At 46.2% G+C, this 16605-nt stretch overlaps 1 protein-coding gene across 2 annotated transcripts; it reads right to left on the reverse strand.

Annotated features, from left to right (window-relative positions):
- Nucleotides 1–6867: 6867 nt before the first annotated feature.
- On the reverse strand, nt 6868–13600 carry ap1m2 (adaptor related protein complex 1 subunit mu 2). 2 transcript variants are annotated; one of them, XM_066707916.1, is made up of 12 exons: nt 13405–13597; nt 12227–12383; nt 11421–11488; nt 11097–11227; nt 10838–10985; nt 10589–10715; nt 10084–10226; nt 9717–9788; nt 9400–9558; nt 7665–7790; nt 7478–7553; nt 6868–7330 (listed from the first exon to the last, which is right to left on the reverse strand). In XM_066707916.1, the coding sequence occupies exons 1-12, from the start codon at nt 13444–13446 to the stop codon at nt 7305–7307; spliced, it is 1275 nt and encodes a 424-aa protein (XP_066564013.1). In that variant the 5' UTR covers nt 13447–13597; the 3' UTR covers nt 6868–7304. The 2 variants fall into 2 exon arrangements, with proteins under 2 accessions (XP_066564013.1, XP_066564014.1); XM_066707917.1 differs by lacking the exons at nt 6868–7330; nt 7478–7553; nt 7665–7790 and adding an exon at nt 7797–7936 and having other exon boundaries at nt 13405–13600.
- Between the last annotated feature and the right edge of the window lie 3005 nt (nt 13601–16605).

The following is a 16605-nucleotide window of genomic DNA, read 5'->3' on the forward strand; positions in this document are numbered from 1 at the left end:
CCCTGCAAAGCAGGTGCGGGTTTTAACTATAATGAGACCTTCGTGAGAGACGCATCTCATTGTACTTATATTATAATGATTTAATGTAGTATATGTATCTATAGATATTATATTAAACGCAACTGTTCAGAAACCTGGTTGGTTGCTTGAGGTAATTTGACAAGACGGACCAAAGCTTGTAGTGATAAAGGGACTATATTACTCCTAACATTTTATGATATGATTTTTGTTCCTGGGTAGTAAGTGTTATTTCCTAATTGCTTATGCCTCAACAGTATTGCAATGGCTATTATTCCCCACAAACTTTGCTTTGCAGGACAGTGATACTTTGAAATGTCACTCTTCTCAATGAGGAAACGGGCGAATTTGTGTCTTTTCATTCACAAAGTCAGGAAAAACAACATCTGAATGCAGATTAACGTGTATTTACAGTATAATCGTAAATCTCGAAAAACTACTCACTTCTAAATCTTTTGTAATACATGTTATAGTATAAATACATGTTAATTTGGATTCAGATGTTTCTTGTTCCTGGGTCGTGAGAAAAACACAAGATTGTTACAGGAGTACCGATCCTAGCACCCTGCCTGGGGCATCCAATAAAGTGCATAGTCCTGAGATTATTCATTGTTTTATAAGATTTAGTTGTCCTATGAAAACAGTCATTTGTCATGGGCTTGGATGTATTTCTTCCTCTCGGGGCCCTCGTTTCAACAATCTAATAAAAGTTAAAACTACAGACCGAAATCACCTGCTCACATTAGCATGTATAAGCTTCCTAGCAAAGCAGCCTTAATAAATGACACCATGACTGACCCACACAGTCCACCAGGCCCCTATTCCTTTATTATGACCGAATTTAGCGATCTCTTATCTGACTTAGCCATACACCATGATAAACTCATTATTTTGGGGACTTTAACATACATATTGACATTAAAGACGACCCCCTCACTGTTAGTTTCTTGTCCCTATTGGAGTCTGTAGGCTTCACTCAGCATGTGTCAGGACCCACACATCATCACAATCACAGACTGGATCTAGTTATTACCCGTGGGGTACAGATTCACAACCTAATAATATCACCCCAAAACCAGACTATTTCCGACCACTGCCTTATTACATTTGAGCTGCCTGGAGTAGAATTAGACACACAGGACAGGAAATAGAAACTCGCTGCATAAATCCCACTGCTATTCATAAATTCACCACCCTGTTGCCAAATGCTAGCTTTATCAAAACAGGATCTGCAGATGAATTATTAAATAATTTCAACAATACACTAAGCACTGCTTTAGATACAGTAGCTCCATTAAGGACACGACAAATTAAACCAACAAAACACTCACCATGGTTTGACGAGTCACTCACTCACTTAAAACAGGATGCTGTAGATGTGAGTGTAAATGGAGAGAAACAAAACTAGAGGTCTTCACATGGCATGACAGTATAATAAGATACAAGCAGCCCTGTCCTCTGCTAGGTCTGCCTACTACTCCAATTTTACTAACCAGCAGGTAAAGCCTTCCGAGGTTATCCCCCCCAATTTCACCTGTAGTTAACAGCATTAGAAAACATACACAGATACTACAGCCGACACATGCAGTCCTCGGCCTACCTTGGACTCGTTTAACGCAGTAAATCACCAGGAATTGGTCTCCTTAATTACTAAAATGAAAACTACAACCTGTGTACTAGACCCTATACCCACTAAACTGCTAAAACAATCTCTGCCATTAATTATTCACAGAATACACAATATTATTAATGTCTCTTTATCCTCAGGATCTGTTCCTGATTCATTTAAAATAGCTGTAATTAAACCACTTCTTAATAAACCCAGTGCCGACCCTAACCGTCTTAAACACTCGACCTATCTCAAACCTTCCCTTCCTTTCTAAGCTTCTAGAGAAAGTAGTTGCAAACCAACTGCAAGCTTTTTTAACCGATAATCATCTTTATGACGAACTTCAATCAGGCTTCCGTTCCGGCCATAGTACAGAAACGGCCCTGTTAAAAGTATTGCATGACGTGTTTCAATCCTCCGATGTAGGGCACGCCAGTGTTATTTTATTAGACTTAAGTGCGGCTTTTGACACAATCGGCCACAAAATCTTGTTACACCGCTTAGAAAACCGTATTGGCCTGTCTCGCAATGTGCTGTCATGGTTTAAATCATATCTGTCAAACAGACTCCAATATGTACAGATTAATGAGAACCACTTAAATTTAACTGAGGTTAAGTACGGAGTCCCACAGGGCTCAGTCCTCGGACCTATACTTTTTCATTGTACATGCTCCCTTTAGGTGATATCATTCGACGACATAATATTAACTTTCACAGTTACGCAGACGACACACAATTATATCTGTCAGTAAATCCTAACAACACCATAGACCTAGAAAAACTAATGTGCTGTCTGTCTGAGATTAAAACATGGATGACAAAACATTTTCTTATGCTTAATTCTGATAACAGAAGTCCTAATTTTAGGAGACAAAAATCGAACTGTTCATCATGCACTAACAAAACTGAGTAATGATAACTTTAATTTCTCCCCTAAGGAGATGGCACGAAACCTGGGTGTCATCTGTGATCATAATCTATCTATTGAATCACACATTCAGAATGTGTTGAGATCCTCCTTCCTCCAGCTTAGAAACATTGCTAGATTAAGACAATTCCTCTCGTTACAGGACACTGAGAAATCGATTCACGCATTTGTTACATCTAGATTGGATTACTATAATGTCATTCTGACAGGCAGCACAAACAGAGCTATTTCTGCACTTCAGTCCAAAATGCTGCTGCAAGAATCCTAACAAAAACAAAAAAACATGAGCACATCACTCCAGTATTGGCTTCTCTTCACTGGCTGCCCGTGCACTACAGGATAGAGTTCTCGTATTAACATGTGAAGCACTTAAGGCACTGGCACCCCCATACTTAAAATATCTCCTTAAGGAATACACTCCAGGTCGGCCATTGAGATCACAGGAAGCCGGTTACTTACCGCTCCCTAAAATACACAAGAAAACTGCAGGTGGTAGAGCATTCAGTTATAGGCCCCGAAGCTGTGGAACGATCTTCCAGCCAATGTAAGAGATGCCCCCTCTGTCTTAGCCTTTAAATCACGGCTGAAGACTCATCTGTTTAGTCTCTGTTTTTCTAGCCCATAAGAAATGCAGCCGCTTCTTCTTCAAGAAAACGAAGGAGAGGCGGCCTGCAATGTCCTCCATGATCGACTCCTCGGGGCAAGAGGTGGAGGGCAGAGAGGCTGTTGAGACAGTGGTGCGGGATTTCTACAGGGAGTTGTACGACCAGAAGGTGGTGGATCAAAATCTGATCCATCACTTTCTGTCCCTGTTGGAGTCCCGCAATGAGGGGGACGAGGAGGAGGAGGAGGATCCAGAGATCACCACCACTGAACTCTCCCAGGTGATAAAGAGTCTTAACTCTGGAAGGACACCGGGTCCCGACGGGATCCCTGCTGAGTTCTATAAGATCTTTTGGGAGGTGCTTAAGGAAGATCTGGGCCAGGTCCTGGGGTCGATGTACAGAGAGGGCAGATTGGCCCCTTCGATGAAGAAGAGTATCCTCTCCCTTCTTCACAAGAAGGGAGACACGAAAGATCTGAGGAACTGGCGGCCAGTCAGCCTCCTGTGCACCGACTACAAGATACTGGCCAAAGCACTGACGCTCCGGCTGCAGCGGCCACTCCCTCAAGTCGTGGGTCCCGACCAGGTCTGTGGTGCCCGGGGGAGATCGGCGGCCGACAACGCCATGCTGCTCAGGGATGTCGTGGCCTACTCGAACGAGAGAAGGCTTCCCCTGGTCCTAATCAGCTTGGACCAGGAGAAAGCCTTCGACAGAGTGGGCCACGAATACCTGCAGCTTGTTATGGAGAGGATGGGTCTCGCTCTTGGCCTGAGGAAGTGGGTCAAGATCATCTACAGCGGCCTAAGCAGCAGGGTCCTTGTGAACCGCCACCTGACCGAACCATTTCCGGTCAGGTCGGGGGTCCGGCAGGGTTGTCCCCTGTCGGCCCTGCTGTACGTCCTCTGCTTGGAGCCGTTCATGCAGGCGATCCGCCGGGACGTCCGGGTGACAGGTTTCCATCTCCCGGGTTCCGGCGGAGAGCAACTGAAGGCCCTGGCCTATATGGACGACGTGGCCGTGGTCTGCACGGACGCTCCGTCCGTGGCCAGGGTCGAGGAACTGCTGGACGGCTTCTGCAGGGCGACGGGGGCCGCTGTGAATAAGGCCAAGAGCGAGGTCTACCTCTCCAGGGCATGGCCTGTCGGCCGGGGCCCGCCGACCGTGTTCCCTGTGAAGCCGTTTATCAAGGTTCTGGGGATCACGATCGACGGGACCAACACGGGCACCCGGAGCTGGGAGGAGGCCATAGCAAAGGTCCAAAGGAAGATCCACGGCTGGAGCACAAGGACCTTGACGATGGCTGGTAAGGTGCTGGTCGTAAAGGCCATCCTCTTCCCGATACTCCTCTACGTAGGAATGATCTTCCCCCCAGACAAGGGTATCGCAAAACTAGTGACCCGAATTATATTTCGGTTTGTCTGGGGGAGCAAAATGGAGAGGCTGAAAAGAGTGCAGATGGTGAAGGGTACCCTGGATGGAGGCAGGGGGGTCCCGGACGTTGTGCGGCTGATAAAGGCGCAGGGGCTGGCCTATGTGGTCAAGAACATCCAGGCTGCTGGCAAGAAAGTGAGTTTCATGAACCGCTTTTATTTTGCCAGCAGCCTGAGACCATTCGGCCTCTGCGCCATGGACAACACCAGGCCGCACTCGTGGGATCCCCCGCCGTTCTACAGGGCGCTCCGAGCCTTTGCGCTCGAAGTAGGCCTCCATAAAGTCGTGCTGGCCTCCTGGGATTATAAGACCATCTGTAGTCAGATGAGATCTGCCCAGGAGACCAGCCGGATAGAAGATTTCCCTCCCGAAACCTGCCGGTTTATCTGGGCTAACGCTACGCACGTTTGCCTCACGAACACGCAGAAAGATGTCTCCTGGATGGCTGTGAGTCGGTGTCTCCCCACCCGAGTGTTTATGCACAGAAGGGGCATAGCTCCTTATGACACCTGCCCCTATAAGGGTTGCTTGGGGAAGGAGACGGAGGCTCACATCTTTAGTGAGTGCCCCTCCGCCCACAGGGTCTGGCTCCTGTTTTCTCCGTTCCTCCACAGGTTCGCCGTTCCTGCGCGGGCGACCGCCCAGCAGATCCTATACGGTCCAGCCAAGGGAATTTCTACATCTACCTTGAGGTGCTGGTGGCGTGTCGTCTGCGCAGTGAAGCAGGCACTGTGGGAGGGACGGAACATCTGTTTGTTCAATAAGCAGGAGCTGGACCCGATCGTCATCGCGCGGAGGGGCATGGTGTTTGTGAAAGACTACGTCAATCTGGAGGTCCATCAGAGGGGCAAGGAGGAAGCCTTTAAGAACTGGCGCATACAAGATCTGGGGGAGCTCAGGATCCCGTGATGGGACCCACCTCCGGGGACGGTTAGTTCCCCCTGCTGGAGCCCGAGTCCAAGATCTTTTAAAGATTTTATGAATGATTGTTTTTAAAAGAAGATTTTAAATAATGAATCTTAATTGTTTTTAAAGATTTAGTTGTTTTTAAATCACATTGTTTAGGGTTTTTTAGGTATAGTTTTGTTATATTTTGTTGTCAAATACATTGACCGTTTTTGGGTTTAATTTAAAATGCATTAGACTTTTTTTGTTTGTTTTTTATTTTTTCCTTTTAATTGTTTCTTTATTTTGTCTAATGCATTTTCTGTTATTTTCAATGTATTTGACTCTTTTGTTGGTGTGCAGTTTTTGCTTTTATCACGTTTTGTTTATTTGATTTGAGCACGTTTATTTTAAAGTTAATTGTTTTAGTTTTGTTAAAAAAATCACAAGATTTTAAAAATTTTAAGTGATTTTAAGAATTGATATTCTAAATGATTTTAATCACAAGTATTAAAATTGAAATTGTTCTATTTTAAGAAATGTAAAAATACTAAACCTAATAAACAGTATTTTCTAGCCCATAGCGCCGCCGGTGTGCCATGGACATGCAATTGCACAACTGTCTTTGGAAATGTCCTGCACTGCATGACCAGTATCTGAGCACGACTGCCTTCTTGTCTTCCAGCAACAGCCTCCTCTGAGGGTCCAACGAGGCAACTCGTCCCCCACCATGGAAGCCTGACGAAGCACAACCCTCCTCCGGGGCACCCCACCACGGAGGGACAACGGGGCATCCACACCCAAGGTCTGACGAGCCATCGCCACCCAAAGCCTGTTGATGGTCCAACCCCCCCCACCCCCGATGGCCAGCGAGAGGCCTCCTCCAGAGGGAAGAGCACAGCCAGCAGCACCGATCAAGAACTTTCTGATCTCCTTGCTGCTGTAATAACTATACTGCCTGGAGGGGAGGCAGCCATTAGGCCTGGGCCCTAAGCCGTGGACCCCCAGAGATCCATTTTCTCCTACTTGCCGTCCATAGGAGCTTTTTGTTTTTCTGTCCTCCGTGCCTAAATGGTTTATTTACTTAAATGTTCACTCACTTTATTCTAGATCATGTAAAATGTTTACAGGTCTACATTTATTTTACTTTGTTTTTTATTTTGCTATACGTTTGTTGTATGTTTTCCAGTCTGTAAAGTGCTCTGTGGCCACCCTGCGAAGGGCGCTATACAAATAAAAATTGATTGATTGATTGATTGATTATTAAATCCACTTACAACCCATGACCATGTTCCCAACATAACATAAAAAAAGGACCCTACTGTACTGGTCTGTAAAAAACAATTACAACAACAACAACAACAACAACAACAAAAAGACAAACAATTGTGTGATTTCATATAATTTATATATAAATTTAGTGCAAAAAAGTTTACCTTTTTGTAAAAATACAACCACCGTTTGTTTGCAAATGTTGCCAAGATCTACTGATTTAAAACAACATTTTCAATAGTAAAGAATCAACTGCAACACCCCTTTGCCCCCACTCCCACAAACAAACACCCTTTACAATCTGGGTGGGGAGGGTATATATAATCATCTAGCTAAATATGTCAATTTAAAACCTAATGAGATAAAAACTTTCAACAACAACAAAAACAACAACAATAAAGCCAAAATCCATTGCTTTGCCGTCTCTATAAATACAAAGGCCCTGTTTCGCCAGTCTGATGAAACTGAAGGCACTTGATCTTTGCTCAGGGAGGACCTCAGTCTCAATGGCCCGATAGCAGCCAGTCCAGGGTACGTCTGTGGGGGGGCGGTGATCCTAAGAGTTAGTCCGCAGCTGGTAATCTGGGAAAGATAGGAATGGAGAAGTGGGTTATAAATACTAGCCCCGGCCTATTTAGTCCAGGAAAGCCCTCAGTGAAGCTCTAAAGGCTCCAGTGAACGTGTCCGTGTCCAAACTGGAGGTCCTGGGAGTCCAAAAGCATGCCGTACCTCCACTCTGAGTGATGTATCGGACCCAAGGCAGGGCCTGGTAGCCACTCTTCTCGATAATCTTCATGTACCGCACCTACGAGACACAGACAGGTTAAGCCACCGAAGACAGGAAAATCAAAACACCGTGCATCACCAAACCAAGAAGTGAGTGGCGTCTCAGTTAGGACACGGAAAGCCGTGGTACCTGGATGCCGGACACTGTGAAGTAGGGGATCTCGAAGTTGACCGTGATGGGAGGCTTCCCCTCGATCTCGGTGTTCTCCACGCTGGGCAGGCAGAAGTGGGCGCGCATCAGGAATTCCTTCCCACCCTTTGGGGCACGGCAGAGACACGGGAGAAACACGGTCAGGCACAGACAGGACACTGTGAGCGCTTTTCCACCGACATGGTGCCGGAGCTGGTGCACGGCCTGGGATCCAGCGAACCGGCCTGCTTTTCCACAGGTTTGGGATGCCACTGGATGTGGAAGTGGAGAAACACTCAGCAATAATAATCAGCACCGAAGCGGACTGCGTCTTTGAAACCATATTTAACCATTAAAAATTAAACTCATTCAGCGTCTACACACAGCACAGATACACTGTAAAAAACAAAATAAAACGCAAGATCACATGTAGACAAGCAGAAATGAAAATACAACTATACGAATATGTAAAGATAACTCAGCCTTTTATTTGTTCATAAGCTGACACAAAATAATGTGTTTTCCCCCTCATTCCTTCATTACGAGGATGTTAAGATGCTACATGGAATTTAAAATGCTAGATTAATTTCACGTTCATATTAAACACTATTTGTCCTTCCCTTGTTCTTAGGAAATTGTAATTGGATACACTGGGGTTTAAGCTTGGATTTACACCGATTTGCTATTTCCGACACTTTTACTGTATTTAATACAATATGTATTTAATACAATAGCAGTTACAGTTAACATGCATTCCTCACCGCGCACACAGTTCATTATGAATATACTTTGTATGAGTGGATACACTTTCATTCATTTTGTGTCGTATTTTTAGTTTTATTCGATCTTTTCTTACTGTAAAATATGTACGTTTTATGTAATTCGCCCTGTGCTAAGAAAATGAATTTATTAATAAATTATTAATCATGTGCAAACCAACCAGGGACCATGATTCGCAGGGGCACTGAATTTGGCGTAACACCGCATTTCTGCCAGTGGCGGCAGAAACTGCCCGTAAGGACCAGTTAATGACCAGTTCATTAACAAACAATATTTCTATCCAATCTATAATCGCCGCATTCTCTCTCCATCATCATAATATCGCTGTAATACGTCTTTCCTTTCATGGAAGCTGCGCTCGTCTCTCATTGCTGCCATTTGCCAACTCCTAACTAATTAGTTGACCTGGTGAGACCATATTGTTACTGTAGTGTCTCTCTCTGACAGACCGCTGTTTACTGCTGATTTAGCTAATTTTTAATCAAAACTCTCCTCACTGCTCGCGTCTCTGCTGGCATTTAAAAAATGGCAGCTGAACTCCAGCAAATAACTTTCTGTGGAGACGACTTTACCCTGCCCCCTGATGTCACAGGTTCCTTGGTTCCAGACCAGCAAGTTTTTGGTGCCAGAAAAAGCGGCTCCGTGCCAGGTGGGAACCAGTTTTTTTGAGGTGGAACGATTCCAGATTAGGCACCAGCTCCGAACCAGCACGGGCACCATGTCGGTGGAAAAGCGCTATGTCAGACTAAAGACTACATTACATTACATTATTTGTCCTTATCCAGGGCGACTTACATTTGTACCCATTTATACAGCTGGGTATTTTAGTGGAGCAATCGAAGTGAAGTATCTTGCTCAAGGGCACAACAGCACTGCCCCACCCAGGATTTGAATCCACAACCTTCCAGTTATGAGTCCAGAGCCAGACTAGAAGCCTACCAAGCAATTCACTCACCGGAAAGGACTTGATGGTCCACACCACCTGGTTCTTCTCCGGCACATACTTGGCGTGACCCGTGCTGGTTTTGAACTTCGGCGAGTCGGCATCGCTGGGCACCGGCACCTTGATTTCCACGTTGTTGGCGACCGACTGTTTCTTAAACTGGCCTTTCGCCTGCAGGGGACAAAAGACAAAAAAATACTCAAAATGTACTAATGTATTTAGTGATGGATGAGATCCGGAAGACCCAATTGGGTCTCTCCAGGAACATTGGACATGATTATATTATTAAAGACATTTGTTTAATTGAGTATAAAGGGTTCCTGCGTTACCTTCACCATAATCTCCACCCGGCTGTGCGAAAACCTCTCAATGACCGACTCAATCCAGATCAAAGGCTTCACCTGAGAAGGAAAACAACAGACTATTTCTTTACGGCAGCAAAAAACACCTACAAAACTACCAACAGGGCCTGATAGTGACCACTCTCTTGGCCAGGGAATATTTTAATCCATATATCACGAGCCAATCTCCCTATTAAAGCCCATTATTTATAGCTTAAGTCTATAGAGGAAGAAAAGCCTGTTGTTGTTGTTAATTGGCACCACTGTCTCTAATTCCTTCCTATCTAGGGAGCAGATCCCAAGGGTGCTCTGAAAGTGCGCAGAGATGTGGAGACACGACAGGAAGACACTTTACGTGCGTGTTGATGCGGTAGGACATGAGCTCCGATTCGCCGTCCGGAGGGATGAAGGAGATGGTGCGGTCGTTCTCGAAGCGGGACAGACGGACACACTGGTGGAACTTCACGTCCTCCATCACCACTGACTTCCCCTTGTCCCCTGAGCAGAGACAGAGAGAGGTGAGAAGTGTTTTCTTTCACAAAAACAGTTATAACATGTTTGTTATGACGACAACAGACTGACTGACTGATACACTGGCTGACTGACAAGACAGATGGACAGCGAGGCAGAGGGACAGACGGAGAGGGACAAAAAGAGAGAGGCAGAGGGACAGACGGACAGCGTGGCAGAGGGAAAGATGGACAGCGAGGCAGAAGGGCAGGCAGAGGCAGAGGGACAGACGAGAGGCAGAGGGACAGACGGACAGCGTGGCAGAGGGAGAGGGACAGACAGAATCAGAGGGACAGACAGAGAGAGAGGCAGAGGGACAGACAGACAGAGAGAGAGGCAGAGGGACGTACGGCCTGTGAGGGAGAAAAGCACCCTGTCGTTCAGCCCCAGCCGCAGCTCTGGCATCCCGGAGAGCATAGTCTTAAGCTTGATGCTGCCCACGATGTCACTGCTCATCACGTTCCCATTGGCGTTCACCTGGAGAGACACACACAGATAGCGGTCAGACCCAGCAGAACAGAGACCGCACAGGATTGTGGGAAGTCACCTGGTTCCTGGCCAGCGACGATCCCTGCCCTCTGGCTCTCTGGACGACCTACCAGCACATTGACGGACTCGATGACGTCGATAAACACCTCGTTCTTCTTATACCGGATGCCCTCCGACCTCCAGGACACTGCGTTGGTCACAGTGGTGGGCACCCGTGTCTTGGTCACCTGCAACTTGGTGCCCTCCTGGGTGATGTACCTACAGAGAAGAGAGGAGGGCAAGGGTGAGGGTGAGACACCAGACGACAAACACAGAGGACAATGGAGAGCTCGAGAGCGACTCTCCTGGGCGGGGGCAGTTGACACTCACTCCTGCAGGATCTTGCTGTCGGTGGTCTGGGGGAAGCCGAAGTCCATCAGCTCGTCCAGCAGCTCATACACCACTACGAAGTTGTCCTGGATGCTCTCCTCCTCCAGCTCCTTGAAGTACTCTGTGAACACCTGACACACGGGCACGCAGACAGGTCATACAGCAGCACGGGACACGGGCGGGATAGACCCCAGGGCAGCACGGGACACGGGGTGTTATAGGACTTTAGGGAAGCACTAAAAGAATCATACATAATGTGGACAGACAGGGAAAGTAAAAGTGTCTTGTGAAATCTCTCTGACTGCCCAGCACCCCATGACTTACCTCCACCACCTTGTACAGGAAGGTGTACACCAAGGAGGCGTTGCAGTTCTTATTGGTAGTTGCCACCACTGGGTTGAAGTAACGTTAAGGCATATCAGATCTACCCCCTGCCCTCCCTGCCCCAGTAGTGTCAGCCCTTTCCCTCTGCCCTCCCTGCCCCGACAGGACAGTCCACTTCAAGGGAAATCAGACTGCCATCTTATAACACTTGGCATCCTTCAAGGTTCCGGTGTCAATCCAATCCATCCATCCATCCATCCAGGGAGGAGAGGAACACAAAACCTTCTAGAAGATGACAGAAGAAAAAACATCTCTGGGGGTCTATGGCTTACGACCTAGGCCATAATGGTGCTGTCCCCCCCCCCAGGCAGTGTAAGAGAAACAGAAACATACAATGCAGGTCAGAAAGTGTCGTGTGAGGAATTGTAGGACCGTAAGATCTCCAAAGCAACAGCAGGTGCTCTGATATTCTGTGGGTCATGTTTTGAATACATTTGAATAGAGAGACACAGAGGTAAAATAATATTCAGGTAGATTTGACTGGGAATTTGCTTTTTTTTTTTTTTTTTTTTTCGCTCTCCCTCTCTCTCATGCTTCATCAATTGGTGCAGGACCTGGTGAACATTGGGAGCAATTCCAGTTCCCGGCAAATACCTTCCACCCAGGACAATCTTGTTGGTGCCGCAGCCTCCCACTGGGGTGGACAGTCTGCCCTTTAACCAGTACTGCATCAACCCCCCTGCCACACATTTCCACAGGACAATCCGCAGGCTGCTGCCCCCCGTGCCCATTAACTGGAAGGATACGGTACAGGTTGCTGTGCTTGATCCACAGGAAGTGGACGTTCCCGCGGGACAGGAGCGGACTCAGCAGCCCCTCTTCCTCCTTCTGTACCAGCAGCGGCAGGAAGTGGTCGATCTCGGCCATGTTCACGTCCCCCTTGTAGTTTCGACATATCAGCACCTGCCAGGGAGAAGAGCCACGGCTCATTCGGGTGGGGGGGCAATTGCACAAGTGTCTGGCACATCCACTAACCCCCCCACCCCCAATCCCAAAGACAGATCCTTTATTAACAATGCCCTTCTCTTCCTGGGTAGCTATTTCCCAAATTGGACATGTATACTGTATATATAGATATCATTATTTTCTTTGCATGCACTTCTAATAGTCATTAAACATGTCAGGCATCAAAGATTTGTCAAATTTGACCAATTAATTAACCTCAATTAACTAACTGAGTGTTTGGGATGAAGCCCCTTCATTAACTGAACTGTTCACATCTGCTCTAGGAGGGCTGAGCTCATGAACTGCGCCTTCAGCTGGGTGTGAAAATGCGGATTTGCACTGGACTACATCAATGCATACGCAACTCTGAGTGAAGGGACTGAATTGTACATTTCACATTGTTAAGCCCTCAGAATTGGGAGTTTTACGAAGTACAATGTCCAACAAGAAAGGAATACAAATCTGAAATTCGGGATTATTCGTTCCACATCTACAGACACGTAACTTCGAGAGCATTGCATCCCCACTGCCCGGTCGGATCCCTTCGTGTCTCTGCACATATGATGCACAGTACGTGTCTACCGACTTGATAAGAACAAAACAACGCCTTTTTAACAACGTGCATCGGGGATTGCATTCGTTTTGAACTACTAGAGTCAGACACAAAACTTTAATAACACTAGCGATAAAGGGATTACGTCACTAAGTAGACCGTTTTGACACCTCGCTCAGGTTTTAAGTTCAGGAAGTGCCGTCTGTCGCCGTCGTGCGGACCTGCCACGTCGGGCTGACGCGTCACAGTGCGTCCATTATTAGAAACAATTGTAACTCTGCGCTGTCAATCAAACCTCAGCCAAGCGACGCAACAATGACGAGCTCGGACCCGCGGCGCTCTGACAGCGCTTTTCACTTCTGCTTTGGTTTCGTTACAGTCTTTCGACTTTTCCCCAAACTTCAGGCAACCCAGAACGACCCTCACCTTCCCCTTGAGATCCAACACAAACACGGCCGAAGCGGACATCCTGCTCCAGCAGCAAACAGCACCGCGTCGTTGTGAACGTGTCTCCCTTACAACCACAACAAATGTATATGTATACTAAGTGTTTAACCAAAAAATAAAAAGTGAGAAGTGGCGACCGCGGATCCCTGGTTTCCTATTTCCGGAGCGCTGTGCTGTGCTGCCTCCCACGTCATCAGCCTCCAGGTGAAATATTCACAGGTAACGACGAGCCTCCCCGCACTGCGCACACCTGCGTTAAAGGGGACGGGTTATATCGTACGCCGACGCAATATGCATATGTCAGTGCGGGCTCACTTCATATGTTTAACGGGAAACGTGTTTTCTGGACGCTACGAATATGACGATATGTTTGCAATGTAAGTAAGGGACTGTTGTGCACACATTTTGCGTTATTTAGTGGGTCGTCATCTATTTGCTTATATATTATTTTTTGCATAATTATGAAATAACGAGTTTTTGCAAATAGCATAATAAAACAATTAAAAAATAAGATAACACACACACATATTTAATATATAACACACGTTAATGATATTATACAGAGGAATCTCACCCGCCGCTACAGCATATCTCCCAGACGTCCTGTGCTTCTCCCACGTTGCGACAGGTGGCGCTGTGCCCTTTCACTAGACAAACCGGCTACCCGGACGCCCTTTCCCTAAATTATGCAGGATTATACATGCCAAAATTAAAATTATACTGAACAAAAATATGAACGCGACATGTAAAGTGTTGGTCCCATGTTTTATGAGCTGAAATGAAAAATCCCACACATTTTCAATAGACACATAAAGCTTATGTCTCTCACATTGTATGCAGAAATGTGTTTGCATCTCTGTTAAAGAGCATTTCTCCTTTGACGAGATACCTGACAGATGTCATGTCAAGAAGCTTATTAAACAACACGATCACTACACAAGTGCACCTTGTGTTGGGGACAATAAAAGGCAGTTTTGTCACACAACACAATGCCACAGATATCTCAGTTGCTTAGAGAGTGCCATGCTGACTTTTTCGAATTTGGTGGAATATCAAGTGGAATATCTTTTGGAAGAATGGTGTCCATCCCTCCAGTAGAGTCCAGAGACTAGAATCTGTGCCAAGAGCAGTGAAGCTGTTCTGGGGCTCGTGGTGCCCAACACCTCACTGAGACACTGCATGTTGGTTTTTCCTTTCATTTGTCACCCGTCTGTATGTGTATTATGCATTACAGAATGTTTTTCTCGATTGCTAAGTCATTGTGAATGAAACTGTGGTCCACATGACTAACACCATAACCTAAATGAGCAGAACAGTCATTTGTAGCTTTCACACAATGCAAATGCCAAGCACATTTTTGTGCAACAGGAAACACAACTCTCTACACATGACACAAAAATACATTGGTCTTGTCAAACAAAATTAGAAAATGTGTTCATAGTCCATACCACAAACTCAATTGTTCAATCAGCAATCAGTCTATAATCATGTATAAAAGTGAGTTGGTGTTGGCATGAAATGGTTCAAGTCAGAAGACAAAGACGAAAGAGAGAAAGATGGGCAACACAACGTGAGCGGTGGCACAGCAGCTCAAAGGGGAGACACAGAACAGATGTTTCCAATGACATATGTGCCACTATTGATGACCATAGGATAAACCATGGCCTCTCAATGTGAGGGACTGGGCAGAGGGTGCAGCCCAATCTAGCAGGTCAACTGTGGCAGCAATGTTTAGAGTATTCAGAAATGTGAATAGCGAAGTCTCCATTAGATAACAAATGATACTGTTTTGATGGACTGATTTGATTGTGTGACATCTATTTGCTGTTTTGAGAGTCTGGATGCATTTTGCAAAGGATTTGTGTCATTTTGGCCAAACATGTTTCAGTCTGGGGCACGTGTGCATTGTTTTGAAAAGCAACTTCTTGCTTTTCTAAGTGTGGACCCTAGATGGCGTTCTTCGCTTCTATACAGCTAACAACACAGCTCTGCACTGGGACACTCAGGCCCGGCCTGTGGGTCCCCAGCACTAGGAGTGTGTAGATGTGAGGAGATTGTTGAGTCTTCATCTGAGTTACTATTATGGAGGAGAGAATTAATGTTATCCATCAAACAATTGACAGCTCGTCAGGAAATTGAAGCCCAGACTGAAGTAAAAACCATAGCAACGGAGCTATTCCTCTGGATTAAATAAAAGTACTGATCATTAAAACATACAAATCACGAGTCAGGTCATCAATACAGAGAAGAAACAAAATCGATCGTGGCACTTTGAGGAAAAGCAGATCTGATTACTGAGATTTGCAGTCTGTTGTTGTTGAGCTTGGAGGGTGAAATGTGTGCAGGCATCTGTGTGGGCACCCTGCTGACCTGTCTCTGAGGACCCCAGTCAGGTAACTGCACTGTGCCTTTCTAAACTACATTAAAATGGGAAGCCCTCACCTCCTAATCAATTTGCATCCCTTACATATTTAAAGCTGTTATTAATTGGTGTGGGGGATTGCAGGGCTAGCGTGTTTAGTTTTGCTTGTTGGACAAATTAGCCTAAAAGAGAGGCAGGAGTTATTTTTGCTCTACAAAAGACAAGATCCTTGCAGTAAAAGCCTGCACGTGACTTCCTGCACCCCCCGACCGTCAACTCACCTGCCCTGCATTGATTTGTATACATCCCATGGAAATCTGACAAAGATAAGCAGCCCTCTCTCAGCCAATAAGACCTCTCTCACTCTCTCTCCTCCTCCTCTCCCTCGCTCTCTCCCTCTCTCTCTCTTATCGCCACGATAGGGGAAGTTGTTTCTCCAAGTCACAATAACATTCATGGTGAACATCAACAGCCCCCAGCAACGGCAATGAACTCCAGACCCACATATGCCAGTCTGACGTTCATTGCCCGCTGAGGCCGTCGAGACCTGTATATTCCGGCCCACCGTCGTCCCCCGGTTAACGCGGCCTCCTTGTAAGCCGCGTGGATCCCAGTTTGCGATTGTGTCCATATCGCTCAGTGGTTGGATTAGAAACCAGGGCACACACTCCCCATGTTTACATCAGGACTCCTTTCTAAAAGGCACCAGAAGAAACCATGACTGATCACCGTTCCTGACACACTGTAACTCAAAGCTCCCCCTGCGATCCTGCCTTCAGATCACAGGTTCCCAGCTGCTTTGATACAGTACAGATACA

Source organism: Amia ocellicauda, chromosome 7, assembly GCF_036373705.1.
Source record: "Amia ocellicauda isolate fAmiCal2 chromosome 7, fAmiCal2.hap1, whole genome shotgun sequence".
NCBI classification, from domain to species: domain Eukaryota; kingdom Metazoa; phylum Chordata; class Actinopteri; order Amiiformes; family Amiidae; genus Amia; species Amia ocellicauda.